This window comes from Ammospiza nelsoni, chromosome 20 (genome assembly GCF_027579445.1).
Source record: "Ammospiza nelsoni isolate bAmmNel1 chromosome 20, bAmmNel1.pri, whole genome shotgun sequence".
NCBI lineage: Eukaryota > Metazoa > Chordata > Aves > Passeriformes > Passerellidae > Ammospiza > Ammospiza nelsoni.
The window spans coordinates 739,421-764,896 of record NC_080652.1 but is presented as its reverse complement, the minus strand read 5'-3'; the positions used below and the strand labels follow the sequence as shown (position 1 = coordinate 764,896).

Sequence of the window (25,476 nt, the reverse complement as noted above, 5' to 3'; positions counted from 1 at the left end):
GGCAGGGTCCGTCCCAAGGCTCGCATGTCTGAGGGTGCTGTCTATCCCCCAGGATGAACCAACCACAGGGATGGACCCCAAGGCACGGCGCTTCCTCTGGAACCTCATCCTGGATGTCATCAAAACGGGTCGCTCCGTGGTGCTCACGTCTCACAGGTCCAGAGGGGTTTTGTGCTCATGATGCCTCCAAGCACCTGAGGTGCTGTGTGGGAGGGAGAGGGCTCCCAGCATTTGGCTCCCCAGTCCCTGGCATGAGGAGCAAGGGGAGCCTGGGACACACCCTCTGTTGCCTTCTCTCATCCCTGGTGGTGGGGCCATTGCACTTGGGTGATGGCCTGGGAGGCCCAGCTCTCCACCTACCCCCACCACAGCCCTGGCACTGTTCTCCAATGCCCTCCTCTGAACCCTCCCTTGTCACTCCAGCATGGAGGAGTGCGAGGCCCTCTGCACCCGCCTGGCCATCATGGTGAACGGGCGGCTCAAGTGTCTTGGCAGCATTCAGCACCTGAAGAACAGGTAAGAGCCTGGCAAGAGCTCAGAATGCCTGCATGGGGCCCAGCAGCCTGTGTTCCACTGGGCAGGAGGGGGCTGGATCCCCATCGTTCGGTGACAGTGTGGCATCTGTGACAAGATACCAGCCCTCTGTGTGGGTGCTGCTTTAGAGGTGGGCAGGAATAGGGTCACTGAAGTGCCCTGCCACTGACCTGGTGTCCAGTAGTGGCTGAGAGCATGGTCCCCTTCCATAGGGTTATGGGGGAGCAGATGAGAGGACAGGTCCTCATTTGGTGCCTTGTTCCTGTGCAGGTTTGGTGATGGCTACATGATCACAGTGCGCACCAAGTCCAGCCTCAATGTCAAGGAGGTGGTGAGGTTCTTCAACCGTAACTTCCCTGAGGCTGTCCTCAAGGTGAGCTGCCCATGGTGGCCATGCTGTCCCCTGCCAGCCCCCACTTCAGGGCAGAAGCAGCCTTCATCCTCCATCAGGTGATGGGAGGGAGTCAGGGAGTGAGGGCTCAGTGTCCCCTCTGTGATCACCTCCCAGGAGCGTCATCACACCAAGGCCCAGTACCAGCTGAAGTCAGACCAGATCTCACTGGCACAGGTCTTCAGCAAGATGGAGCAGGTGGTAGATGTGCTGGGCATTGAAGACTACTCTGTCAGCCAAACCACACTGGACAATGTAAGACTGGGGACAGCATGGGCAGCTGGATGCTTCTCCCCGGGGAGTGCCAACGTGCCAGGCAGGATTTGCCTTTGGGGCAGGGGTTGGAGCTAGATGGGGAGTATGGTGATGGCCACCACACAGCAGGATGCCCTGGGTCCTGACCTTGCAAGCATGGGATGGAGGTGCTTGCAAATACCTGAGTCTCCTGCCCCTTTGTCCTCAGGTGTTTGTGAATTTTGCCAAGAAGCAAAGTGACAACCTGGAGCAGCAGGAGACCAGCCCCAGCTGTGTCCTGCAGTCACCCCTGGAGCGTGTGCTGAGCCTGCTGCGCCCCCGCACCGCCCCCACTGAGCTGCGGGCCCTCGTGGTGGAGGAGCAGGAGGACCTGGAGACTGATGATGAAGGCCTCATCAGCTTTGAGGAGGAGAGGGTGAGAGGTTGTCCCCAGATCTGGGTGTTCCTGGTCCCACCTGTGTCTGTATCACAGGCCCTGGGACTCAGTGCTGTGACACCACAGAGGTGACAAAATGGAGTGGCTGGGCCTGGGAGGGGGGGGGGGGGGGCTCCCTGCTCTGCCGCCTGTGCCAGACTCTGATGCCCTGGGTATGCTGGCTAAGTGGGCAGCTCCTGAGCCCTGCCTATCTCCCTGCCCAGGCTCAGCTCTCCTTCAACACGGACACGCTGTGCTGAGACCCCGGGGACAGCTGTGTTGTCGAGCCACCAAACCCTTTTGGCCTCTCCCCTCCCTTTGCCCCGTGGAGTGGAGTTGCCACAGCTGGAGCCACATGCCAGGGAGGACACAGTGGGTACGGCAATGCCTGGATGGACCTTGGAAGCCACCACTGGGGTGGTTGTTTCCCCCTTCAGCTCTGGAGCAGCATCACCACATGGTGCTGGGGGCATAGTCCTCAACATGCCATGGATGGAGACTCAGAAGGAAAGGACATGGCTTGCTGCCAGCACTGCCAGCCCCACTCACTTTGGGGCAGACACACAGGCCTGTGAGCAGTGCCTTTGGACACTCCTGTTGCACTGACTCTGGGGACCTTTGGCTGTAGGTACCTCCCCAGGCCTGGCCCCATGGAGCTAGAAGAAGGATGGCTGCATCCACATCCCCCTGGCTGATGCTGCCCTGGGCACCACTGGGCAGGTGCTCTGGTCCTTCACCCATAACTGATTTCTGTCACCGGCGGGATGTCACTGGGAGTCTTGGCCTCACTGGTACATCCTGCCCACCCTGGGGTCTGTTCGCCCTGGCCCTGCCTGGCCTTGGGCACTGGCTTCGTCCCCAGGCAGCAGTGCTGTTGCAGAGGCATGTGGCAGCGTAGAGGGGTATTTCACAGGGTATTTCACATGCTGGCACCAGCTGTTTCTCCCCTCTGCCCCTAGTCATGTCACCCACCCTCAAGTCTCTGATCCTGCCTCCTGCCTGCCCTCACCACTTGCTTCCCCTATCACAGGGCATTGCTGCAGCTCTGCCACCTTTCTGCTGTGTCCCTTTCCACTTCACTTTTGTCCTGACACTTGTTCCTCAGTGTCCAGCCCTGTACAGGAACCAGCTGCACTAGGTTCTTATTGTTGGGTCACTGGTGGTACTGGGAGAGGGGTTGCAGCACCCCAGCTTGGCTTTGGAAGCTGGTGGTGGAGTGGCCTTAAGGTACGAGGTCGGGACAGTCGTGGTGGGTGCCAGCAGCCTAGCAGTGGTGCCTGGGTGGTGGGGAGGGAAGGATGGACTGCAGAAGTGGGACTGGCAGTGTCACTGGCCAGCAGTGGGCACCCCCTTAGTCAGCAGTGCTCCTCCTTTTTGCAGAGGGTCCTGCTGCCTTGTCACCCACAGGGACCATGGCTGGCGCCTGCAGCTCTCAACAAGTTGCAGCTGTGCCCAGAGGGGGGCCTGTGGTGCTGACCTGCTCCCCCTGCTGGGTGCCACAGTCTTTGGCAATCCCCCAGGGCGGCTATGCACCTTCCTGGGGAGCAGCCATGGTCTGTCTGCCCTGTGCTCTGATGCCCTTTCTGCCTTCCTGGCACAGGCTTGGCTGGAGGCCCTGAAGAGCACCAGGCACCTCAGCTGGTTGCTATGGGAGGTGGAGAGAGGCTGGCTCTGGCCCCCCTTGGGCACAGGAGCAGGGCCTGACCTCAACTGTCCCCATGCCCCCTGGTCCTATCAGGCCCCTATACCACCTGCTATGGATTGTGATACAATATACAGTATTTTCGATAGGGGGAAAACTGGGAGAAGAAGCTCTATTTTCAGATTTTTCAGACCATTTTTTTAAATGGCATATGGGAAACTGGCTGGATCTGGGATGTGTTGGAGGGCACAGGGGTGTAGCCCCCACCAATGTGCCCCTGCTCCTATGCTTGCCACACTCTGCCTTCCCCAGGGGATGCTGGGGGACAAGCCAGCTCAAAGTTTGCCGTTTGCCATCAGGGAGAGGGGATAGTGTCATCTCTGAATCCCCAGCTGTCACCTTGGTGGCACCCTGGAGCACCCCAGAGTGGGCAGTGCTGTTATGCTCTGGGCTTTATCCTTGCCCCATACCTGCCACACTACGCTCTTGTTCCAGGTTCCAGAAGAGCACTGGCACCCAGTCACAGTGTCTTCCCTGTCCACCCAGTCTTCCCCCTGCCACCATGCCATCATTTGCATGGCTTCTGAGGGTCAGTGGAGGTGCCCACACAGCCTGGGTGGCCACAGTGGCTGACCTGCCCGGGCACAGTCGCTGTGCTAGAGTCAGTCCAAGGGTGGAGCAGGAAGGTAGCACCCCAGGGCAGGGGTGGCTGCTGCCTTAACACTGTTCACTTGATTGAGTTTGGCCCCGCTTCCGGCCTTGCCTCCCCCTCCACGTCCTTGGCCACCAGCCGCAGGCATGGTGCCAGTGCCATGCTCAGCCGCGGGCGTGGGGCCCCTGGGGGTGGGGACATCTTGGAGCTGCCTGTATATTGCTACCAAACAAAAAGAAGATGAAATGTGAAAATAATGACCGTTTTAAATAAAAAATAATAACTGAATCCATTGAGGCTGTGTAGTTGGGCATGGGGGGAATGGCAGGGCTGGGTACCTGGGAGGGCCTGGGCTGAGGAGGAGAGTGGCAGTGCCCAGGGTGGGGGTTCAGGATCCTGCTATGGGCAGCGTGTGCTGGGGCACAACACAGGTCTGTGCCCAGTGCTTGTCGTCATTCAAGCACTGTGGGGTGGTTGGGGGTACAGGCAGGAGTGGCAGCAGCTGGCAATGCCACCAGCTGCATTACCGGCCTGGGGTTGGCAGCAGCCACGGTGGCAGGGCCCCACAGCAGGGCGTCCTGTCTGTGCCATGGGGCCAGGCGTGGGTGGGAGCGGGTGCACCCTGAGGAGGAATGTGGGCTGGGAGGGGCCGTGGTTTCAGCTGCGGCACTCGGAGTACAGCAGTACAGCAGCAGCCGCCGCGCAGCATGGCCGAAAAACCCCAAATCCAGCTCTTCATCAAGGTGAGGGGGGTCCTCAGGTCAGTGCCCCAGGCCGCTGGTAGCTCTGGCAACCAACTCTGGCAGTGCTGTGGTGGGGTGGCTGGGCTGCCCCTGTCCACTGCAGTGCCCAGATGTGGGCACTGGGCAGGCAGGGGGGCAGATAGCGGGCAGTGGGTCAGGCACTGGGTAGGCAGTGGGGCTCACAACAGACAGTGGGGCAGGAAGGGGACAGCAGGCAGGTGGGGGGGATAGGCAGCAGAACAGGCAGCAGGCAGCTCGGGCTCTTTTCCAGGGCACGCTGCTTGCTGCTTCCTGCCCTGGAGGCACGGGGGCTGTGGGTGCTAAACCTGGGGAGGTTGGACCAGGTTCCCCCTGAAAACAAGGCCCAGCAGGCCAGCACCACAGCATCTGCCTGCACCTGCCAGGCCCTTCCCTGCCACCACCTGGCTAGGGCAGTCTGTCTGGCTGTGCAGGCCAGGACAGAATTCACATGGGATTGTGGCTGGGGTTGGCAGGGCCACCGGTATCTCTGTTACCTTCCTCTGGCACATCTCTGCTGCTGGACTGTCCTCTGCTACTGCCACCCCTGCTGCCACACCTGCTCTCAAGTCCTTGTCCTGCTGACACTGTGAGGCTGTCACAGCCTGGATGTCCTTGTCCCCAGAGGGTGCCAGGGCCAGCACTTGCTGTGCCATGTGGCTGCTCTGGGGTGTGGCACTGAGGCTCAGCAAGCAGGCAGGGTAAGGCACAGGAGCTGGCGCCTTACCATGTATGGCAGGTGCCATGGACAGCAGCACAGCTTGCCAGGCTGGGCTGGGGCATGTGCCCTATCATCTTCACCCTGTACCCTCTGGGACAGACCCCACTGAGACCATGCCAGGGCGAAAGGGCAGCTGAGCTCTCCTGTGCCCACAGGCAAGCGAGGACGGGGAGAGCGTAGGGCACTGCCCCTTCTGCCAGCGGCTCTTCATGGTGCTGCTGCTCAAAGGGGTGCCTTTCACCCTCACCACTGTGGACGTGAAGAGGTGAGTGGTGGCCCTCTCCCAAGGGGTGCCAGCCCTGGGGTCAGGATCATGTGCAGGGTGGGAGGTTGGTAGGTCCCCACCACTCTGGGAAGGGATGTGAAGGGTGGGGCATTATGGGATGCATGGAGCTTTTTGTACCTCCCCAGGTGACCACTGGTGCTTGGGGGAGGTTGGCAGGTATTCCCTTGGCCACACACTGAGGCAGGAGGGGCCTGAGGGCACCACCTTGTGCACCAGCCCACTAGAACTCCCTTTGCTCGGGACACGTGCACAGTATGAACACACACGCAGTGCCCTGCAGAACCCTGGACATGCCAGGCATCAGTGGTTTACCCATCTCCCACAGGGCACTGGACGTGCTGAAGGACTTTGCTCCAGGTGCCCAGCTGCCCGTCCTCCTCTACAACGGCGAGCCCAAGACCGACACCATCACCATTGAGGAGTTCCTGGAGGACCAGCTGAGCCCCCCCCTGTCAGTGGCTGGTGCCGCCTTGAGAGGAGGAAGGGGCCCCCCTAGAGAAGGGCAGGACAAGCTGAGGGATGAGGGGGCTGACAGCACACGAGCCTATCAGCCTCTGCTACCTGCCTCAGCTGTGCCCATATCCCCGCAGGTGCCCCAGTCTGGTCCCACAGTACCCGGAGTCAAGCCTGGCTGGGAATGACATTTTCCACAAATTCTCTGCCTTCATCAAGAACCCGGTACCTGCCCAGGACGAGGGTGAGGAGCGGGTGGGGAACCACCCCATGCAACCTCTCGGGTGCCACACCCCAAAGCTTAGCCTGGTCACACTGAGCTTTCCCAGTCCCCCCACCGAGTCCACCGTCAGGTCTGTCCAGGCACTGCTCTCTCTATACGGGCTATGCCAGGCCTCTGTGGGAGGGCAGAGGCAGGTGCCACCCTGAGACAGGTGGGAAGAGGCTGACAGGTGCTGCCTGGACACCTGGGCTGGGCTGGGCTGGCAGGAGGCCACAGCAGAGCAGGGCTGTACTGTGACCTGGCCACCCTCCCTGCAGCGCTGCAGCGGAGCCTGCTGCGGGCCTTGCTGAAGCTGGATGAGTACCTGAGTGCCCCTCTGGAGCACGAGCTGGCCCAGGACCCCCACCTCCGGGTCTCCCAGCGCCATTTCCTCGATGGAGACCACCTCACACTGGCTGACTGCAACCTGCTGCCAAAGCTCAACATTGTTCAGGTAAGCCATGGGCATCCCAGCACCATGCCCTTCTCCTTTCCCTGACATCCCTATGCCCTCACTTTCCTCTTGGTACCTACAGCAAGCCCCTGCTCCTTTCCCAGTTGCTCTCAGTTCTGTGCCCTCCAGCATTCCTCTCCCTGGGAGCCCGGCCCAGCACCATGCCCTCCCACAGATCCCACTCCTCTCTGCATCCCGAGTGCCAGCCCTCCACTGTGCAGTGCTATGAATGTCGCTGGCTCCCTGCCACCCTTCCCAGCTGGTGCCTGCCCTGGTGGTAGAGGCCTCCTTGGCACAGTGTCAGGCAAGTCTCCCCCGTTTGTACCCACAGGTTGTGTGCCAGCACTATCGCCGCTTTGGGATCCCCAAGGACTTGCGGGGCGTGTGGCGGTACCTCAACAGTGCCAGTGAAACCAAGGAGTTCAAGTACACCTGCCCCAATAGCCAGGAGATCATCCAGGCCTATCGTTCCGTGGTCCGGGCACCGCAGTGAGCCGGGCACGTGCCCTGGTGGGTGCCAAGGCTGGGGTCCGGTAGGAGGTCAGCGCCCACCCTGCCCCTGCCTGCAGGGCTCAGGAGAGCTCTGCTACTCGCACCCAAATTCCCTCCACTGGCACACAGGTGCTGGCAGCAATCTGCAGCGCACTCAGCCCCTCTTGTGCCACCCACCCTTCCTCACAACCAGGACAAGCTCTGTGGCCCCTTGAGCATCAGGATGAGGGCAAACGGGCACGGCCATGGGCACCATCGGTGCCATAGCTGTGCCCAGCTGAGGGCAGGGGCAGAGTTGGGAACAGCAAGCTGCCCTGCAGCCACTTGCATAGGCAGGCAGACTGTGTCACCCACCTGGGCAGCAGGCACCACAGGGTGCCCTCACACCTGCACCAGGTAAGAGGACCTGGCACAGCCTTGGAGATCTATGAAGGGAGCTGGAGGGGGATAGCACAGGTAATGGACACAGATCAGTTCCTCCCAAAACTCACTATTAGGAAGCTCTCAACAGACTTTGGGGTTGTGAAGCAGGGAAAGCACAAGTAAAGCTTCAGAGTTCCTGGAAATCAATAAAAGCTTTGCAAGGAAGACCAGTGTGAGTCTGGAGTGACCACCCCAGCAGCTTCTCCCTCACAGGCTTTGTACTGACATCCTCATCCTCTGCCAGTGCCCAGCAAGGCAGAGCCCATCCTCCCAGCTCTCCAGAGGGGCTGACCAAGTCCTAACCACACACCTGTCAGCCTACTTGCAAAAAGCGGGCAGGGAAGGGAACTTCTCTGAGGCTCAGACATCTGGGTTCAGCTGAAACAGGCCCAAGGCTTCCTGAAAAGGGAGAGGCAGAATGGACAGACGCACTCAGAGAGAGCAGCTGGCTAAAAACACCTTTACTGGCAAGAAGCAAAGCACAGGTGATCTTTCCATTCCATGGTATCAAAGCTCCATCCGAACTCCACCAGTTTGTGGTAAGTGAAGTCAGGAGCTGGTCCCTGCCAGCAGGGAAGAGCTGCAGGGGATAAACCCACCATGCTGGTGTCCCCTCTGCTCCATCTGTTCCCCCCAAAGGGGAAAGCTGAGGGCTGGCTGCCAGGTACTGCTGCCTCTGTTGTCTCCCTGGGTTGAGGAGCTCAGCAGGTCCAGAACAACAGGGACACCTCCTCGCTCAGACACAGGGGTCCATAGGGCTGTCATCAGGGCACAGGACAGCACCCATCAGGAGTCCTCGAAATTTACTCCAGATGGTGCCTTCTTGCTGGAAGGAGAGGGAGGAAACATCAGTCACAAGCCCCAAGCCCTGCTGTCACATAACTTTGGAGCAGAGCCCACAGGGTGCCCAGCGAGCAGCATCCAGCCCCAGCACTGACCTTTTGAAACCAGGGTTAATGAGAGACTCCCCCGGTACCTTCCTTTTGCCTGGCAAAGCTGAGCCAGAAGCCTTACTCTTCCTGGGGCTGGGGTCTGCCTCGGTGAGGAACAGGCAGGACACAGATTACAGGTTACCCAGGAGCTCTGGCTGCCCTGCCGGTCCCTCCACGGTTGGAGGGAGCCTCCGGGAGCCCAGCCTGGCAGGACCAGCAGCCACAGAGGGCAAGAAAGGGCCAGACTTGGCCTCCTCTCCCAAAAGGAGCCATGGATCCACACAGCCCCAGTCTGGAAGCAAAGGAAAGCCTGCCCTCCTTCTGAGGCTGGCAATGCCCAGCCTTTGACCTGAGCATCCCAGACACCCTGAGAGCCACCACACTAAGCCCTGCCCCTGCTCTGCCTGGAAGAGCACCAGGACAACAGGTGGCTGCCAGCAGCCAGAGCTGAGGGCACTCAGAGTGTCCTGGAGAGCACGTGGATACAGGACCAGCAGCCTCCAGGAGGGAGAAGACAAAAGACTGCAGGAGCAGGGCAGGTGCCCCTGGCAGTGCCTACCTGGCAGGAAGAGCTGCTGGCTCCGGGCAGCGTTCTTCTCGGGGCTGCAGGAAGATGCTAACGTCTCCACTGCTACTGAGACAGGAGCCAGAGCCGAAGCTTGTGACAACGCCCCCTAATTCCGCATGCAGCAATTCAAGCCTCCCTCAGTGAGCTCCCTCCACAGCCAAACTGAGCCCCATTCTCCTCTCAGCACTTCCATCCAGACTGCTGCTGCTCCAAAATCTTTCCAGACCCCTCAGACAAAAATATCTATAAGGCGACCCTGACATTCAGGATGCTAGTGTGGTGCTGGCCATGAGAACAAGGGCTGTGTTTCCACACAGAGACAGAGCACCGTGTCCTCCCGGCCTAGCCCCAACAGGGAAGTGACGGGCAGCAGCTCTTCCGCCGATCTACTGGGACCGGTGAGAAGAAACCACCTGGGTTGAAGCCCTCTCCTGCTGAGGCTGAACTGGGGCACCTCGGGCACTTTAGGTGGGGGTGACGATCCCATGAAGGTGGCAGGAGCTGCTAGCCCTCCCCTCTTCTAAACCCACCACGCACCTTCCAGGCGCCTCTCCAGGCTCTCGATGCAGCCGGCCATGCCGAAGAGCAGTGCCTGCAGCTGGCTGCGCGCCTCGGCGGCGGGCAGCTGGGCAAGGGCCAGGGCCGGGCACTGCGGCTCCTCCGGCAGCCGCAGCGTGGCCGAACCCGGGCCCAGGCTCAGCGCGGCGGCTCCGTGATCCAGGGCGGCCCTGCGGGGAGCGAGAGTAAGGGGAGCAGGAGAGAGAGGGGCTCCGGGCGAGGTGGGCCTAGGGTGGGGGGAGCCCGGGGGAGAGGGTGCCCGTAGCGAGGGAGGTCCCAGGGCGGCGGCACCCACCAGAGCATCACGCCGTGCTCCTCCGGCGGGCACCGCTGCAGAGGGAGAGGAGGAGGAGAGCGCGTCCAACACGGCCCAGCCTGGGTGCAGATCCCTCCCTGCCCCTCCGGCACCCCGGTCTCAGCCCCGGGCTCTCCCGCCTCCCCCTGTTCCCCCCGGTACATACAAAGCCGAGCGCCGGGCAGCCACCGAGCTCCCCGGCCCAGACCTCCATCGCGTCGGTCACACTGCAGGAGGAAGCAGCTCAGGCCAAGGCTGCTCGATCCCAGCCCGCCCCCCACCTGCTCCTTCTCCCGCCCCAGCTCTCACTAGACGGCGCCGTCGGGTCCGCAGTAGCAGAGGAACCGGCCTGTCCCGGTTCGGAGCACATGAAAGGGCCCCGCCGGTTCCGCCATGGCCGCGGCGGAAGGGGCGGGTGGCAGGGGCGGGTTCTGCCCCGGGCCGGGCCCGGCAGCCTCGCCATGGTGAACCTGGGCGTGCGGCGGGTGGAGGACGATGTGGCCGCCAGGCACCCGGTGCGCCCCGCGGGGGACGGGCTGGGGGGCCTGGGGGTGCGGGGGGGGGGGGGTGTCGGGACTGAGGGGGTCGGGTGGGCCTCCGGCCCTCGCGCTGACGCCTCCCCGCAGGCGCTGCAGCAGTACGCGGCTTGCCAGTCTCACGCCTTCATGAAGGGCATCGGCACCTTCTTGGCAGGTACGGGCCGGTCCAGCCACCCCGGCATCCCCCGGGCTGTCCTTGGCCGCTCCGCGGGGGCAGTGGGGATCCCGTTCCGGCCGTGTCCGGTAACCCCGGCCTCGGTCTCGGCAGGCAGCGGGGCCGCCTTCGCGGTGCAGAAGATGGCGCGGCAGAAGCTGCCGTACAGCCTGCAGTGGAGCCTGCTGTTGGCTGCGGGTAAGCACCCAGCCCGAGCGGTACAGAGTGGTGTTTGCCACTGTTATGGGGGCTCGTCTCTGGCTCCAGCCACCTCCCAGTGCCCCGGTCCCCAGGGCTCAGGAGGGTTCGGGGCAGCAGGTGCTGCTGGCACTCCCAGGAGCACCTCGGCTGCCCCAGCTGCAGGGTCCCTCGGAAGTTACGTGGTAACCAGAGCTGAGACGCAGAAATGCTCCAACTTCTGGATTTATCTGGAGACAGGCAAGTCCCCACAAGAGTTCGCCGTGACTGGTGGATTGTCTCAACCCGCAGGTACAGTCATATCTTCCTACTGCTTTGCCTGAGCTTGTTGTGCCTGGTTCTTCCCTGCTGCAATAATTACTTTGCTGTCTTGTAGTTTAGCTGGTGACCGTGTCATTGCCAAAATCTCATTATATAAGTCCCACACTGGCACCCTGCAGCCAAGGGGTGGGAGCAGGAGCACCCATGGCAGGTGGAGCTCCTTACCTAGTTTCATGTCTCCCCTGTCCCTCTGTGCACCTGGCACAGTGGGTTCCTGAGCAGGGCTGGCGATGTGGGCTGGGTGCACTTGCTGCTGCCTTCTGCCCTGCCTGCTTTGGGTATTCACAAAAGCCAGCACAAATGGCTCATTTGCTGGAAGAGGAAGGAGAAGGTAAGGGATGGAGAGAGCAACTGAGGTGTGGAGGGATTTGCTGTCCAGTAGGGTGGGCAGAATTGGAGGGGCATCAAGACAGCAACTGCTGGACAATTCTCATTGGTGCTTGCTGATTTCTCCCATACATACCTTGAGCTTCCAAAGCTAGGCCAACTTGAAGAGGCTTTACGTGCCTCACCAAGGCTCTGTGGTTCTTTGCCCACGTTTGGCAAACCCACCAGGGTAGTTGGAGGTCCAGGGAACTTGTACTTTCTTGTTGCAGAAAACCTCTCTAGTGCAGAAGAAAGGGACGGCGCTGCAACACTGGTGAGGAGGAACAGGTACGGTGACGTGGTGGAGTAGCCAGCAGAGCATAGCCTGCCGTGCCCATGTCCCACTTCACCCCTTCCTGTCTGCCCAAACTGACACTGCCCATGCTGCCTGTGAGGGCGGTGGGCTTGGTGACACTTCTGGAAAGCTCTGAGGACTTGATCCTGCCAGAGACAGCATGGTGGAGGCACCTCAGGGATTGCTGCCTGCCCCATGGCCTCTGCACATTGCACTTGGGGTACAATAAAAGTTGAGAGCTGAATGCACTTGTTGTGGATGAGGTGAAGGGCAGAGCAGGTGGCGAATGTCAACCTGAGGCAACCTCTGCAGTGAATGTTGGAGCAGAGAGCTCTGGTCCCTCTGTGGTGATGGCAGTCACAGCCAGTACTTGGATTGCTCTGAGACTGCAGGTGCAGACTGGTCTGGTCTAAGTTGTGAGGGTAGAGCTGTTGCTGTGTCACCTGTTTCCTGAGCCCAGCCAGTCCCCATGTCCCTTCCACCATAGCAGCAAGGCTTTTCATACCTACCTGAACAGGCCAGAGCTGAGTCCCACAGCTGGGTGGCCTCTGGGGTGTCCCCTTCCCCTGCAACAGAGCTGACCATGTGCCCAAAGCCCCTCTCTGCAGTGCTCACCTGTCACTGGCTAGTCCCAGATTGCCCATCCGGATCCATAACTACAAGGTAATGGTACTGTCTCAAATCCCGTGCACACAGTGGGGCATGTGGGGTTTTTCCATGTCAGACTCCGAGTCTTGACTAGGTCAATTGTCTGCTCTTGGTGGACGTCCAGCTCTGATTCAGCCGCAGCTGAGTTTCTTAGAAGAGGAAACTCAGTCTGAATTCTGGGAGCTGCCCAGGTTCTTAGAGCAGTGTTTCAGCTTCAGGAACCAGAAGTGCCTTCTCCATATGACATACATAGACAGGCCCTGAACATCACCACAGGAGGGAGTCCCTGTGCTGAGGAGATGAGCTTGTGGGGGAAGCTGTGCTTGGAGGTTCACAGCATCCTCTGAACTGGAATCAGGTTTGCCCTGTGCAGAGAGATGGGGAGCAGCCAGTGGAAGAGCTGAAAGCAAAGTGCTGCAGGGAACAGGTGTGTTAAGTCAAGCATGGTATTCCAGGAGTTCAGCTGGAGCAGGGAAGGGTGTTGGGAAGCAAGCAAACCCATGGAGCAGAGTTGGCACTGCCAACAGGAGCAAAGAGGGCAGTGAGAAACTGCAGCTCCCCGCAGATATTCTTCTCTAGTGTTCGTGGAAAGGGCAGGGCAGGGGAAGGCTTTCAAAAGGATTGGAGATCTTGGACCAGTCCCATGCAGCTGCTGAGCACTGCAATGTGTGTCCTGGTGTCTGAGCTGCCAGTGAGCTACTTTGCTGGTGCCCTTGAGCACCAGAGCTGGGCCCTGGCAGTGGAGGCTGCTGGCAGGTTGTTTTGCTGGGGGCTGTGGCAGTGAGGGACAGCTTGAGCTGCCTGCTTTGGCCTTGGGGTGACTGTACCTCCAGCATTGGGGAAGCATGAGCTTGGTGACTGGCTGGCTGGAGCTCCTCCACCTCCAGGTGGGTCTGGGTCTGGTGTCAGGTTTCCAGCCCACCTTGGTCTATTTGAGGTTATCTCCAGGCTGGTAGAGCCCACAGAGCTGTGATGGTGTCTCAGCACTGGACAGGCTGCAAGGGTTGAGACCTTTGGGCAGAGCCTGGCCTGTGGATGTGGCTGAGGGCTTCTGCCCCCATGGGACAGCCAGGCTGAATGCCTGTTGCTGATCACAAGCCACTAAGCCATTGTAGTGGTTACAAAGGTTTATTTCAGATTATTTTAAAAAACCAAGCAAAACCAAACCTTCTTCATGTTTACACATCCCTGTTCTTACTCAATTGGAAAAGAAGGTGCATCCTCCTAGCTGCCTGGTGTGGGGTGATGCCAGGCTCAAATCTCAGTGCAGAGCAAAGCCCCACAGTGTGGGAGCCTGTTGGCTCTGTGCCAGCATGGCCATGTACCACAGAGCAGCAGGAACCGGGGTGTGCAGGAGTCTTTGAATGTGGCAAAGACAAGTCTAGCATAGGAACCATGGGGGTAGTGAAGGCATTATGTCTGGTTGTTGAAGTGGGATCTGTAAGCTGCCATCTTCCCACATGTGGTTGTTGCTAAGTCCTTACCCAAAGCTGAGGCCAATGGCCAAGGAAAAGACCTTACCTTCAGGAAGGTCACTGGGGTTTGTACATCAGGCAGAAAGACGTGAGCTTCAGGTGATGCCCAGAGCTCCCCAGGAGGCAGGGCTGATGCTCCAGGGACAGGCTAGCAAGGTTCGCGGTTGGCTGTAAGGACTAGTGTAAGTAATGTTCCCCATTCATACACATACACATGTAAATTAATCCTCTTGTTGCTTCGGCTCATTGGCTCAGTTCAGCTCAGCGCTGGTGGCAGAAAGATGCCCTAGCTCTGAATGTCCCATTTCCAAGCCTGCTCCAGGGTCCATCCCTGAGTAGTGCAGGGAAACATTTAAGCCCTTCTCCCACAGGGCCAGTGTTCCTCTTCTTCCTTTCCCGCAGCTAGAGGGCAAAGGGAAGGCGAAAGGACACAGCTAATCTTCTGGGATGGTGTCAGGTTTTGGAGGAGGACATTGAGCACTTGCCACATCCCAAGCATTCAGAGCATGGAGCCTCCAGCAGGTAGGATGGTGCTGGTCCTGCAGATACGGCCTGCCCTGTCCCTGCCATCAGATTATGCTGGACTTGCTGTGCCGGAGCAGGCAGATAGCAGTCACCAGGGATGTCAGGGTGGTGGCCACGAAGAGCAGGATGAGGATGACCCAGTAATTATACAGCATGCTCTTGTGGGAGGAGGGCTTTTCTGCTGGGATCATGTTGGTGAGGTTCAGCATGTAGCCCAGGGCCCAGCCAATAGAGGTTTCTCCTGCCTGTGGAAACAGCATGGCATGGTCACCATCCAGCCAGCCCATCTGCATGGGCCTCAGGAGACCATAGAATCATGGAATCACTGAAGTTGGAAAAGACAACTAAGATCATGGAGTCTAACCAGTAACAGCAGCACTGCCAAGGCCACCACTAAACCATGTCCCCCAAGTGCCACATCCGCACATGTTCTAAATCACTCCAGGGATGGTAACTACCCCATCTGTGGGTAGCCTGTTCCAATGCCTGACCACACTTTACATGAAGCAATTTTTCCTGAAATATAACTGAAACTTCCCCTGGCACAATTTGAGGCCATTTCCTTGTCCTGTGACATGTCAACCTGTGAGAAATGACCAACCCTCTCCTGGCTACAACCTCCTGTCAGGGTGTTATAGAGAGTGAGAAGGGCCCTCTTGAGCTTCCTTTTCTCCAGGCTGAGTTCCCCCAGCTCTTTCAGCTGCTCCTCATAAAATTTGTGTTCCAGACCCTTCTGGGACAGCTTCAGTGTCAGCCCAAGGGAGCAGAGTGTGGGGGAAGCTGCAGCCCCCTTGAGCCTCTGCTTGCTCACAGGTCCAGCCAGCCCAGGGACAGAGCAGTGACCATCTTGTGCAGAACTGGGCTCATCCCCTGGGAGTAAAACCTTGTATGCTCAGGCCAGTCCTGATCTCCTTGCACATCCCATAGCATGTGCAGACAAAAGTACCTCCTGCCCTGAGGTAACTTCCCAAAAAGCCTCAGCAAACCATTGTTTGGGATGGCTGGTGTCTTGAGAGCCAAGGAAGGGCTGAAGGATGTGATCCCATGACCACCCCAATAGCCAGTTCAGCTCATTTGTTTCCATCCCCTAGGAGATCCCTCCAAAACCTGAGAGTTCCATCCTGCCCCTGTTCACTGAGATATTCCTTTATTCTGCCTTGCTCTTTTTCCATGAGGGATCATCTCTTCTGCAGGGTTCTTTGGCCTAACTCCAAAGAGATGCCATGGGATGGGGATGGATTTTGGTGCTACCCACCTTCTTCTGGAAGGCAATGTTGGGGAAGGAGTAGTTGTTGAAGCTGTAGCCTTTGGTGGTGAGCAAATACACAAATGTGCTGATGGCACAGTAATCTGGCAGCCTCTTCTCCAGCTTTGGGGCTTTCAGGAGCAGCTGGGTGGGACGCACAGAGGGAAAGAGAAGAGAGGTAAAGCCAGCAATGGCCAGGCTTGTGTCTGTGGCCTGAAGCTCAGGGTGGTTACATCTGTGAGGCCAAGGCTACCCCTACCCATCTGAGCCCTCTCCCAGTTCCATGTTGGAGCCATGAATTGCCTTCCCCCTACTCCACTGGTGCCAGGAAACCCCGTGACCTCCAAGGGCTTTTCTCAAAGCCTGGGTGATACCCCACATGAAGCAGCCCCCTTCTTCCCATGATGCCCAGGGAGCCCACCTCACTCCAGCTGGTGGCACAGATGGTCTCTGCAGCATCCTTCAGGTCGCTGGGCAGGTGCACGGGTCTTCCCATCACAGTCTGTATGAAATCCACGGTGTAGAAGAAGGCAGAGAAGGCCTGATGGAGGGAAAGGAGCAGCTGTGAGACAGGCTTGGAGTAAACTCTGATCATGAGCAGACACTCTGGGCAATGTGGTGGGCACCAACAACTGCTGTTGCAGAGCTGGAGGTCTGATTTTGCTGCCACATGATGCTGGGGAGCTGCCCGGCCCCCAGCCGAGTCACCACCCTCCTCTTAGGGGACTTACAATGAAGCTTCCTGAAACCTTCGGCTGGAAAACACCATCAAAGGAGCAGTGGGAGAAGGAGCAGTTGGTGAAGTCAAAGAGCTTGCTGACATGCAGAGTGCAGAGGTTCCCATTCCCAGTGCCGACCAAGGTAACGGTGGTGTTGAGGGCAAGGCTTGGTCTCTCCTTCTCCGTGCAGGGACTGTCATAGATGCTGCTCAGCAACAGGCTCTTGTTGTAGCCCATAGGCCAGCAGGAATGGGAGACAGTTTCTTGGTAGCGCTCAGCCTGCCAGAGGAGGGACACAGGGGGTGCATGAGCTGTGCATAGCACAGCTTCCCCAGAGCTTGAGCAGCCAGACACAGAGCAGTTGACAAAAGTGTCTCAAAATGGCTTGCGGTGTCTTGGTTCTAGCCAAGAGCTCTATCATCTAGTGCAGGTAGTGGGAGAAAGCCCTGGGAACACAGGAAAGGGTTGGGGTCAAAACCCAAGTTGGCTGGTAAAGGTGTGCAGCTGGTCCAGGGCTGAGGGACAGTGTAAACACCGAGGTGAGGGGGCAGCTGTGGGGTCATGACAGCCAGCATCCACATCAAGCACACACTGTACCTGGAGGAACTTGGAGAGCAGCCTCTTGAGGACCTGGTCCCTCCCATAGCAGAGGAAGCTGTGTGTGTACACTTTGTATGCCTGGCCATACAGTTTCAGCATCACCTCATTTCTGGGGTTTTCAATCGTGTCCCTGGTTTCAAAGGTGATCTGTGTGGAAGCACCTCCAAAGTCCATGGCCCCCAGGGTCTTCTTCTGAGGCTGGATCCATTCTCCGAGCCATCCACGCTGAGCCAAGGAGGACAAGAGCAGGCATAAGCGTATGAGGAGCTGCCCAGCCACCACAGCCATCCCACTGGATTTCACTATCCTCAGCTCACCTTGATGAAGTTCTCCAGGAGATAGTTGGCAGTGACCCAGCCGAAGACCCCTTCCTCTTCCCCTGACAGGATCTTTGCTCCCCGGAAATCAAAGGGGTATGTCTTCAGTGTGGCTGCTACAGCTCTGAGGACAGCGTCCGACGCCTGTGGGTCTGCAATGCTGTGGGCCAAGTGAGAGGGCGGAGTGACAGACCTGTGCCACAGTGCTGCAGAGCCCTCCCTGTCCCAATGGCCCTTGAAGGCTAGCACTGCCATAGCAGGGCCCAGGAGGAGAGGTGAGCCATTGCCTGGGTACTCATAGGCATGTCCCAAAAAACCACTAGCTAATTCCCCTTGTCTCTGCTGAAGGAGGCAGGTAGCAGGAATGAAGTGTGCTCCTCACTGCTGGGACAATGGAATCCATCCTGCCTGGGCTGAGTGAGGGGAGCACGACGGCTCCCCCATGTGCTTTTTGAGGGGTGTTTATTCTCACTGTGTCCCATCAGGCTGGCAGTGGGTGCAAGGGATTTTCCTCCTAGCATCCAAAAAGTCTGGGTGGGTTATCCTGGTGCTGGCCCTCCACCAGCCCCCACTAGCACTGTGCTGGCTGTGCCCTGTAGAGTGTATCCTGCTCTGAAAGGCAGGACCACTTCTGCAAGGGACACAGCACTGGGCAGGTGGGTGGTCAAGAGCTTTGCCCAGCAAAAGGGCAACACTTCAGCCATCCTTCACCACCTCCACCCCTGCTGTGTGTAGCAAGCTGGCATTTAGAGTGGCACAACAGGGCACCCCTGAGCACTCACTTGAGCAGACGCATGCCAGCCGTGGCACCCAGGTAAAGTGGGGTGCCTGCATGCTTCTCCTTGGGCACATCTCTCAGGGCCTGGCTCAGGCAGTGCTCCAAGCTTGTCCCAGCCGCCAGAGGGTTTGAGCTGTAGCTGGAGATGCCAGGACCTGTGAAGAGGAAAAAGCATTGCTCCCTGCTGGTGAGGGGATGGGATGGTGCTCAGTGGGAAAATGCCTGGTGAGCAGCTTTGCCCCTTCCAGGCTGTCCAAAAGGCAGTTTTCTGTAGGCGTGGAGCCATCCAGGGTCCAGCCACATCTCTCTGCCCACGCTGCGTCCTCTACTGGCTGACAGTCTGGGAAAGGTCGATAAATAGAGAGTGAAAGACCAACCCTGGCTCCTCAATGGGCTAGGCAGGGAGCTGGATTGCTCCCTGGTGGTTCAGTACCTGGAAAAGACAAACCAAAGCACGCACAGCTGCGAGCCTTGGGGGGGTTGGGAGACATTTTAGGAATAGAGCGGAATACTTTAGAACATGTCACTACACTGCTGAATACAGAGGGAGGCAGCTGGGCATGGCAGGGGCACTCACACCATGCTGCCCTGCCACAGGGATGCAACAGACACCGCCACCAGCCGCGGACCTGGCAAGCTCTTACCCTCCACATCACACATGCTGTGCTCGCTGACCACCCCGGTGTCATTCTCCTTGTCTGCAGGCCACTTGTAGATGAACATGGCGGTGTGGGAGGACCCAGCGTCCAGCACGATGCCGTACTGCAGGGGGAAGGCAGTGGGTCAGGCCTGGAGGCTGAAGGTCCCCTGGGTGCTCCAGCCCTTACCAAGGGAAGGCACTGGGGCTCAGTGCACAACCCGTCCACACTCCGACCCTCAGCCCACACTCCTACCCTGTCAGTGCCCAGCAGCTCTGCAGTACCATCTGGCAGAGGCAGGCTTTGCCCAGCCCAGCCTGGCATTGCTGGGCCCACACCTGCCCAAAGAGGGCACTCCTTGGCACGTGACTGGGAGTGGGATACTGGCCGTTCTGGAATGCTATTTGGAACAGCACAGGGACTCTAGCTTTTTGGGTAAGGGGACCCCGTTGAGTGCAGCTCAGGGGCTCTTCCCCCACTGCAGGTTACCATCACTCCTGGCTGCCTGCTGAGCCATGCTAGCCAGTCCCTGGGACTGGTGGTGGGGAGAGACACCTGAAATGGCTCCTTGGGATGCTCTTGGCCAAAGAAGGGCAGCCAGGCCCCTCATCCCTCCTGCCCTTGTATGGCTTGGCTATTCTCTGGCTATAAATAACCCTGCTCCTCCTGCCAAACAAGGTTACCCAGCTCCTAGGGAGGGGACACCATACATGCTGCCTGCAGCACCCCTGGGTGTAGCCCTCTGCCTGACCCCTGCTGCCCATGGTCTTGAGGTTGCCCATGCTGGCCCCCACTGTGCCCCCTCAGGGCTGTGAGTTTGGGGGGAAAGCAGGGCAGGACCCAGAACCACCCCAGCTGAGCATCTCTGGGGTGAATCCCTCTAAGGCTTAAACCTCCTATGAGTCTCTGTCTGCTCCTGCCCTACCCAGATTCAATACAGCCAAGGGCTGGAGTAGGCAGCTCTTCTCCCTGCCCGGAAGCCACCCCAGCCCTGCCTGCCATGAGTGCCCCATGCTACCCCTCTCCCTATCACCTGGTTTTCACCAGCACAGGCAACAGAAGTGTCAAGGACACCCGAGGTCCCCACTTATGGGTAGCCTCAATTACACCATGAACCCATGGCCCTGCAGCAGTGGTACCTCCTGCTCCCTCAGAGGACCATCTCACATAGGTGACCCTCCCAGACTCACCCAGTGATTTGCTCATGCCCTGGGCCAAAAACTACAAGCCAGCAGAGAATCCCCCTCTGTGGCCAGGCTGGAGCAGTGGAGTAGCTTCAGCTCCTGACAAACACTGCAGAGAGGAGGAAAAAGGCTGACAACTCTGTCCAACACCTCTCCCCAGCCTCCTGGGCTGGGTGCTGGGGTGAGTGTTCTGGGCAGGCTTAGAGGGCTCTCAACACCCTCTTTGCCCAGCACGTGACATCCCAGTCTGTTCTTGGCAGAGCAACCTCTGCCTTGCCTTGCCTCCCTGGGATCCTGTCACCCCTATGTCCCCAGAGGAGCAGTCACTGACAAAGCACAGGAGAGTCTGAGGAGGGTCCAGCCCTAGGGGACCCCCTCTGTCCACCTCAGTGGCACATGTGTCCACGCCCTCTGTAGTCACCATGCAGATGTCTCTGATTTGCTCGCAAGGCACTGCATTACCCCAGATATCACCTGGAGTGACACTAGCAGGAGCAGGTTGACAAGGCTGTCCGCATCAGGAAAGCATCCGTAGGTCATCCCCAAACTTGGGTCTGAGCACAGCCAAGACCCTAGGAGTACTCTCCAGTGTGGAGATGCCATGGAGGGGCTGAAGTCCACAGAGAGGGACAAGGTTAGAGAGAGGGATATCTACAGGATGGCAAGGGCTGAGAGATGCTGTAGTATGAAACAATAAGGATGACCTGCAGTGCCAGGGATACCTGGTGCCATCCACCAGGAGTGGGGTCAGCCTGGGAGGGGTATGCTGGGGATGCCAGACTCACCCCATGGCAGGAAGGGACATGGCCACATGGCTGGCTCTAGGGTGAGCAGGAGACCCACCACCCGTGACAGGAGGAAGGCTGTTTCCCAGGGTTTCTTCCTGCATTCAGCAGGGCTGACTTGGCTGTGCCCCACTTCCCACCCCATGGAGAGCTGGTACCAGGATGTATTCATGGGGGTACATACCTGGGGTGGAGTTGCACATGTAAAGAGATGCACAAATGTATGTGCACATGTGCAGGCATATATGTGTGCATGTGGTCTACATGTTGCAGGAGTGTGCATGTTTGTATGTGGGTGCATGGGCATACAAAGGTGTGTGCAACTTTAGGTGTGGATGCTTACATGTGGGTGTGCACGGGTGAGGTGTGCATGCACATAGGTGTGCCAGTGTGTGTGCACATGGGTGCACGTGTCTGTGCACACATGCATTTAGGAGGGGTGTGTGCATAGGTGTGCGTGGGCACACATACCGTATTGTGTGCCCAGGGAAGTGCAGGCAATGAGAGGCAGCACGGAGCCTACACCCAGAGTAAGCCCCGCGCAGACATGACATGTTGGGGTGACAGCTGGGGCAGGATGCAGAACTGGCTGCACATGTAGGCACATCCTAGTGCCCTTTGCTGCCAACACCTGTGAGTCGGGGTTTGGGGTATCTCCTCTTGGACCCCCAGTGCATTACCACCAGGTGTGGAGTGGTGGGTGAGGCGCATCCCATGGGTCCCCCAGCCTTGGCAGTGGCAGCAGCAGCGCTTGGCCTGGCTGAGGTGAGGTGCTGCAACACGATGGTGCTGCCTCTGCAGAGAGTGCCTGGTGAACTGCTACCACAGCTCACCCCACAGCCACCCCAGCAGGAGAGGAGTCACCGCAGCCTCGTGCCAGCCCCTCCTGAGGGCCCGGGATTTGGCACCCCAGCTTGTCCCTGTGGAGAAGACATCCTTGCCTGGGAGTGGTAAGCAGTGGTGAGAATCGTGCGCATGGTCCACGAAGGCACCGAGGCAGACATGGGCAGCCTAGTATGTTCCCAGTGATGAAGAAATGTCATCTCCTCCAGTCTCAAGGGTACCTCATGCCTCCAGCATTCACACAGAAATCCTGAATGGGATAACCTACAGTGGTGTGCAATGGTGCCAGCCCCTAGCCCCAGATCCTGTCCCTGTCTTAGCTTCTGTCCCTGCCTAGAGCCTGGGCATGGGCATCGGAGCCACTGCATTCCCCAGAGCAGAGAGTGCTGCTGTGTGGGTCTGAGTCACGGCTGAGCCATGGACATGGGCAGGTAGGCTCCAGGGGCCCTACAGGTGGGAAGCCCCAGGAGGGAGGATAAAAGTCCACCCCGAAAGTGATTTGAAGTGTAAGTGCGGCCCTCAGCTCTGCCAGCTGAGCTGCCCTGTGCCTGCTAACAAGTACACTGCAAATGAGGGCTGGGGAGACACAGGGGTGCCCTGGCGCACTCCCACACCAGCACCTGGCTCCCATCACCCCTCTCATCTGCCTTGCCATGTTTGCCTACTGGCACCCAGGGCTTTGGCAGGGCCTCATGCATGAGAGACAGTCCCCACCACCAGCATCTCCTGGTAGCACAGGGACCCTGGTGATGCTGCAGGCAGAGGGGGCACAGAGGGGTCTCCATTGTGGCTCCACACTGGGACAGTTTTCCAATGCCAGCCCTATCTCTGCTGCCTCCTAGGTCACTTATGGTCCCAAGGGCTCTGCCCCAATGCAACATCACTCAGGCCAGCCCCATTCAGGGCTGCTCAGTCCTGAAGCCCCTGCAGAGGGGGCACAGAAGACAGTCATGTTCCCAAAGGCAGTGCATGAGTAGTGCTTGGGGCTCCTGATCAGTGTATGGCTCTGCCCAGAGGAGGACGCAGATGGGGACACTGAGAATGCCCCATGTGCTGCTGCCTGGCACTGTGCTCCATGGCCATGCCCAGGACTTCAGCCCCCATCCCACAGGCCCTCCAGGCTGTCCCATGTCGCATGAGGGGCTCATCCCTGGCCTCCCACCGTTCTGCCTTTCTGAAGGGTGGTGAGGTCATGCAGCACTCAGGTTTGCAGTGAGATGTGGCAGGTTTCCTTCCTGCTGCAGTAGCCACAGCAGCCTCAGGACGTAGAAATTGCCAGAGATACTTTGCCAAAAGAAGAAAGAAAAGGGCTGTCAAGAGCAGGACACAGCTCAGGGCAGTCAGGCCACAACCTCCACTGCAGACCCATGAGGGGAGGATCAGTCCCTCAGCAGCAAGATAATGAATCCAGGGTGGTTTTAGGGCTATATTCCATGCAAAGGAGCTGGAAAGGGAAAATGTGGAGCTGTTCAGCAATGAACAGCACTATCCAGCAGCTAACGTGGACTGACTCAGCAAGGACCACATCTTGTCCAGGCCATCAGAAGATGTGCCCAGGGTCTCCCATAGCAGGACTGACCTCTAAACCACATGGGCATCTTTTGGGCTGAGTTAAAATAACACAAAGTACTGCATTGTCACAACAGCACTGGACTTCGTGTGAAAGCAAGTCCTCAACACCTTCCTGGTGCCAGCCTCATGGGAACAGGCACTGCTGGAGACCGAAGCACACACCATGCTGGACCTCATTGCTCTTGGCATATCCAGGAGCACTGAGTCCCTGGGCCAGGCCTTGTGCAGAGCAGGGTCAGGACCCAGGTGGGTGTTCAGGAATGCTTGGTCCCAAACTGCAGCAGTGCCTGCAGACTAGAAGGTGCTAGCATTCAGAGGGAGAAAAAGCATCCAAAAGGCACAAGAAAAAAAGTTTCTGGGAATTAATTTGGTTTAAAACCAAAGGTCCATCTTGGAACCAGGGAGAAGAAAGTGCTACATATGGGGGTCTTGGTACCGATCTAATTCCTTCATGTTCCAAAAGATAAAATCCACTTTGAAACCAGCTCAGCGCACTGCCCAAGATGGCCCAGCATGTGGTAATAGGTGGACAAAACAGGTGTCACAGAGAGGGAGTTAAAAATTAGTAGTTATACTAAGAGCAAAAAGGGTCATCTTGGCTAAGCCTGCTTGTCTTCATTACATCTGACAAACCCAGAGAGAAGGCAGCAGCACATCTGGCATGCAGGCTGGCTCAGAAAGTTTCCAAGTAAGTTGCTTGGGATGAGAAAAAAGGGGTTTTAGATGAAATACTTTTCAGGACAAGAGCCTGGGACTATTTTAAAACAAAAGACTTGTCCTACAAAAGGAGTGCTTGGCCAAAAATAAATTGTTCAGGAATGTCTTTTATCATCCGAATTTACGACAAAAAAGGGGGGGGAAAGCAGCTTGTATTCAAAGGAAAGTGCATTTGTCACCCAGCAGCACTGGCTCAGGCAATGCAGTGGAGCCCGGGGAGATGCTGGGGTGCGCAAGGAAGCCCTGGCCCAGACAGAGCGGCGGCAGATGCTGACTCGGCTGCTCTGACCTGGGGGGCCGCTATCTTTCAGTGTGTCCAACGGATTCCCCTCCCAAAGCGCACGTCCCAAGGCACAACGGATGGACGGCCGAGGGTCCCGCAGCCGGCGGGTGCCGCAGCGGAGATGCCACGCAGCGGGTCTCGCTACTGGGGCAGCTCCGTCCCTGCGCACCCGGCGGGGGCTGCTCCCTGCGACCCTCCCCGCCCAGGAGAGATCCCTCAGCCCTGGCGCCTCCCGTGACGCTGGGGATCCTCGGATGCCGGCGTCTCTCCCCCAGCAGTATTCCTGCACACCGAGAATGCCGCACACCGACGTGCCCACGGCGGCTGCCCCAGCCCCCGGCAGCCCAGCACCTCCCGGTGCCCGCCGCCCTCCGCGCCGCCCCGCTCACCTTGAAGCCCGGCGGGCCCCGTGTGTCCCCAGAGCCGAGGAGGAGGAGGAGGACGCCCAGCAGGCAGCCGAGGGCCAGAAGCAGGAGCAGGGCGGCCAGGCGGCGGGCCATGGCGGAGCCGGGCAGGTGAGCGGCTCGGCAGCGGCGGCGGCGGCTCCTGCCGCTCCTCCTCCCCCGCCTCCTCCTCGCCCGCCTCTCCCGGCTGAGTCACCGCCGCCCCGGCCCACCCGGGCGGGACACCGGGCTCCGTGGCACTGCCGGGGCGGCCCGGGCTGCGAGTCCTGCGGCTGCCCCGGACCCGCACTCAGATCTTCCTGCCCCCTCCGCCCCGCGAGCAGACCGATCTGCCTCCCCCAGGCACGGTTCTTATGCCCAGGATCAGCCCCAGCCCGGCCCCTCAGGCACCGCCCCGGCCCTAGAATCGGCTTTGTCCCTCGAGCATCACCGTTACCGAGAGGGCTCAGCCCAATCTTGTCCCTCATCCCTGGGCACAGCCCGTGTCTTTGGGATCGGCCCCATCTACCCCTCCGGGCAAGGTCCTTGACCCCAGGCTCAACCCCATCCTGCCCCCTCCCTAGGGCTTAGCCCTTAGATGGGTTCAGTGGGATGTGGGAACATCCTGAGATACAGAAAAGTTCCAAGAACCTCTCATCTACAATGATTAACAGCTGTGGTTGCGTTCCTGCTTTTAATCATCACAAGAACTTCGTGACAGCCCTGAGGAGCCCAGATGTATATTGAGGCTGTTTTCAATAAGGTCACAAGTGAATAATGTGATGCATTTGCATAG

General features: G+C 58.7%; 5 protein-coding genes across 9 annotated transcripts in view; 3 read left to right on the top strand and 2 right to left on the bottom strand.

Annotated features, from left to right (window-relative positions):
* ABCA2 (ATP binding cassette subfamily A member 2) overlaps positions 1-3,747 on the top strand; it is a 33,901-nt gene extending 30,154 nt beyond the window's left edge. For both annotated transcript variants that reach the window (XM_059486352.1, XM_059486351.1), the window contains 6 exons: positions 53-156; positions 424-516; positions 805-907; positions 1,043-1,180; positions 1,389-1,595; positions 1,820-3,747. In XM_059486352.1, the coding sequence (XP_059342335.1) occupies positions 53-156; positions 424-516; positions 805-907; positions 1,043-1,180; positions 1,389-1,595; positions 1,820-1,855 (681 nt within the window). In that variant the 3' untranslated portion in view covers positions 1,856-3,747. The remainder of the gene's footprint in view (positions 1-52; positions 157-423; positions 517-804; positions 908-1,042; positions 1,181-1,388; positions 1,596-1,819) is intronic.
* Positions 3,748-4,537: 790 nt separating this feature from the next.
* Positions 4,538-7,900, top strand: CLIC3 (chloride intracellular channel 3). 2 transcript variants are annotated; one of them, XM_059486585.1, is made up of 6 exons: positions 4,538-4,632; positions 5,527-5,636; positions 5,983-6,108; positions 6,248-6,354; positions 6,651-6,826; positions 7,158-7,900. In XM_059486585.1, exons 1-6 carry the CDS (start codon positions 4,597-4,599, stop codon positions 7,317-7,319), a joined length of 717 nt encoding a protein of 238 aa, XP_059342568.1. In that variant the 5' UTR covers positions 4,538-4,596; the 3' UTR covers positions 7,320-7,900. The 2 variants fall into 2 exon arrangements, with proteins under 2 accessions (XP_059342568.1, XP_059342569.1); XM_059486586.1 differs by lacking the exon at positions 5,983-6,108 and having other exon boundaries at positions 4,563-4,632.
* Positions 7,901-8,187: 287 nt separating this feature from the next.
* Positions 8,188-10,489, bottom strand: PAXX (PAXX non-homologous end joining factor). Its single transcript, XM_059486587.1, is given in 6 exon segments — positions 8,188-8,773; positions 9,233-9,304; positions 9,779-9,969; positions 10,095-10,129; positions 10,261-10,321; positions 10,404-10,489. Coding segments are annotated over 6 exon segments (741 nt in total). The 3' UTR covers positions 8,188-8,477.
* Positions 10,477-12,211, top strand: TMEM141 (transmembrane protein 141). Of its 3 annotated transcripts, none has more exons than XM_059486590.1 (5): positions 10,477-10,609; positions 10,721-10,787; positions 10,902-10,985; positions 11,151-11,276; positions 11,903-12,211. In XM_059486590.1, the coding sequence occupies exons 1-5, from the start codon at positions 10,556-10,558 to the stop codon at positions 11,980-11,982; spliced, it is 411 nt and encodes a 136-aa protein (XP_059342573.1). In that variant the 5' UTR covers positions 10,477-10,555; the 3' UTR covers positions 11,983-12,211. The 3 variants fall into 3 exon arrangements, with proteins under 3 accessions (XP_059342573.1, XP_059342571.1, XP_059342572.1); XM_059486588.1 differs by having other exon boundaries at positions 10,478-10,609; positions 11,106-11,276; XM_059486589.1 differs by having other exon boundaries at positions 10,481-10,609; positions 11,145-11,276.
* A 1,513-nt stretch (positions 12,212-13,724) lies between these two features.
* ENTPD2 (ectonucleoside triphosphate diphosphohydrolase 2) lies at positions 13,725-24,999 on the bottom strand. The gene is made up of 9 exons (XM_059486272.1): positions 24,687-24,999; positions 18,920-19,037; positions 18,280-18,430; positions 17,498-17,657; positions 17,178-17,405; positions 16,593-16,859; positions 16,283-16,402; positions 15,871-16,005; positions 13,725-14,860 (listed from the first exon to the last, which is right to left on the bottom strand). Exons 1-9 carry the CDS (start codon positions 24,795-24,797, stop codon positions 14,660-14,662), a joined length of 1,491 nt encoding a protein of 496 aa, XP_059342255.1. The 5' UTR covers positions 24,798-24,999; the 3' UTR covers positions 13,725-14,659.
* Between the last annotated feature and the right edge of the window lie 477 nt (positions 25,000-25,476).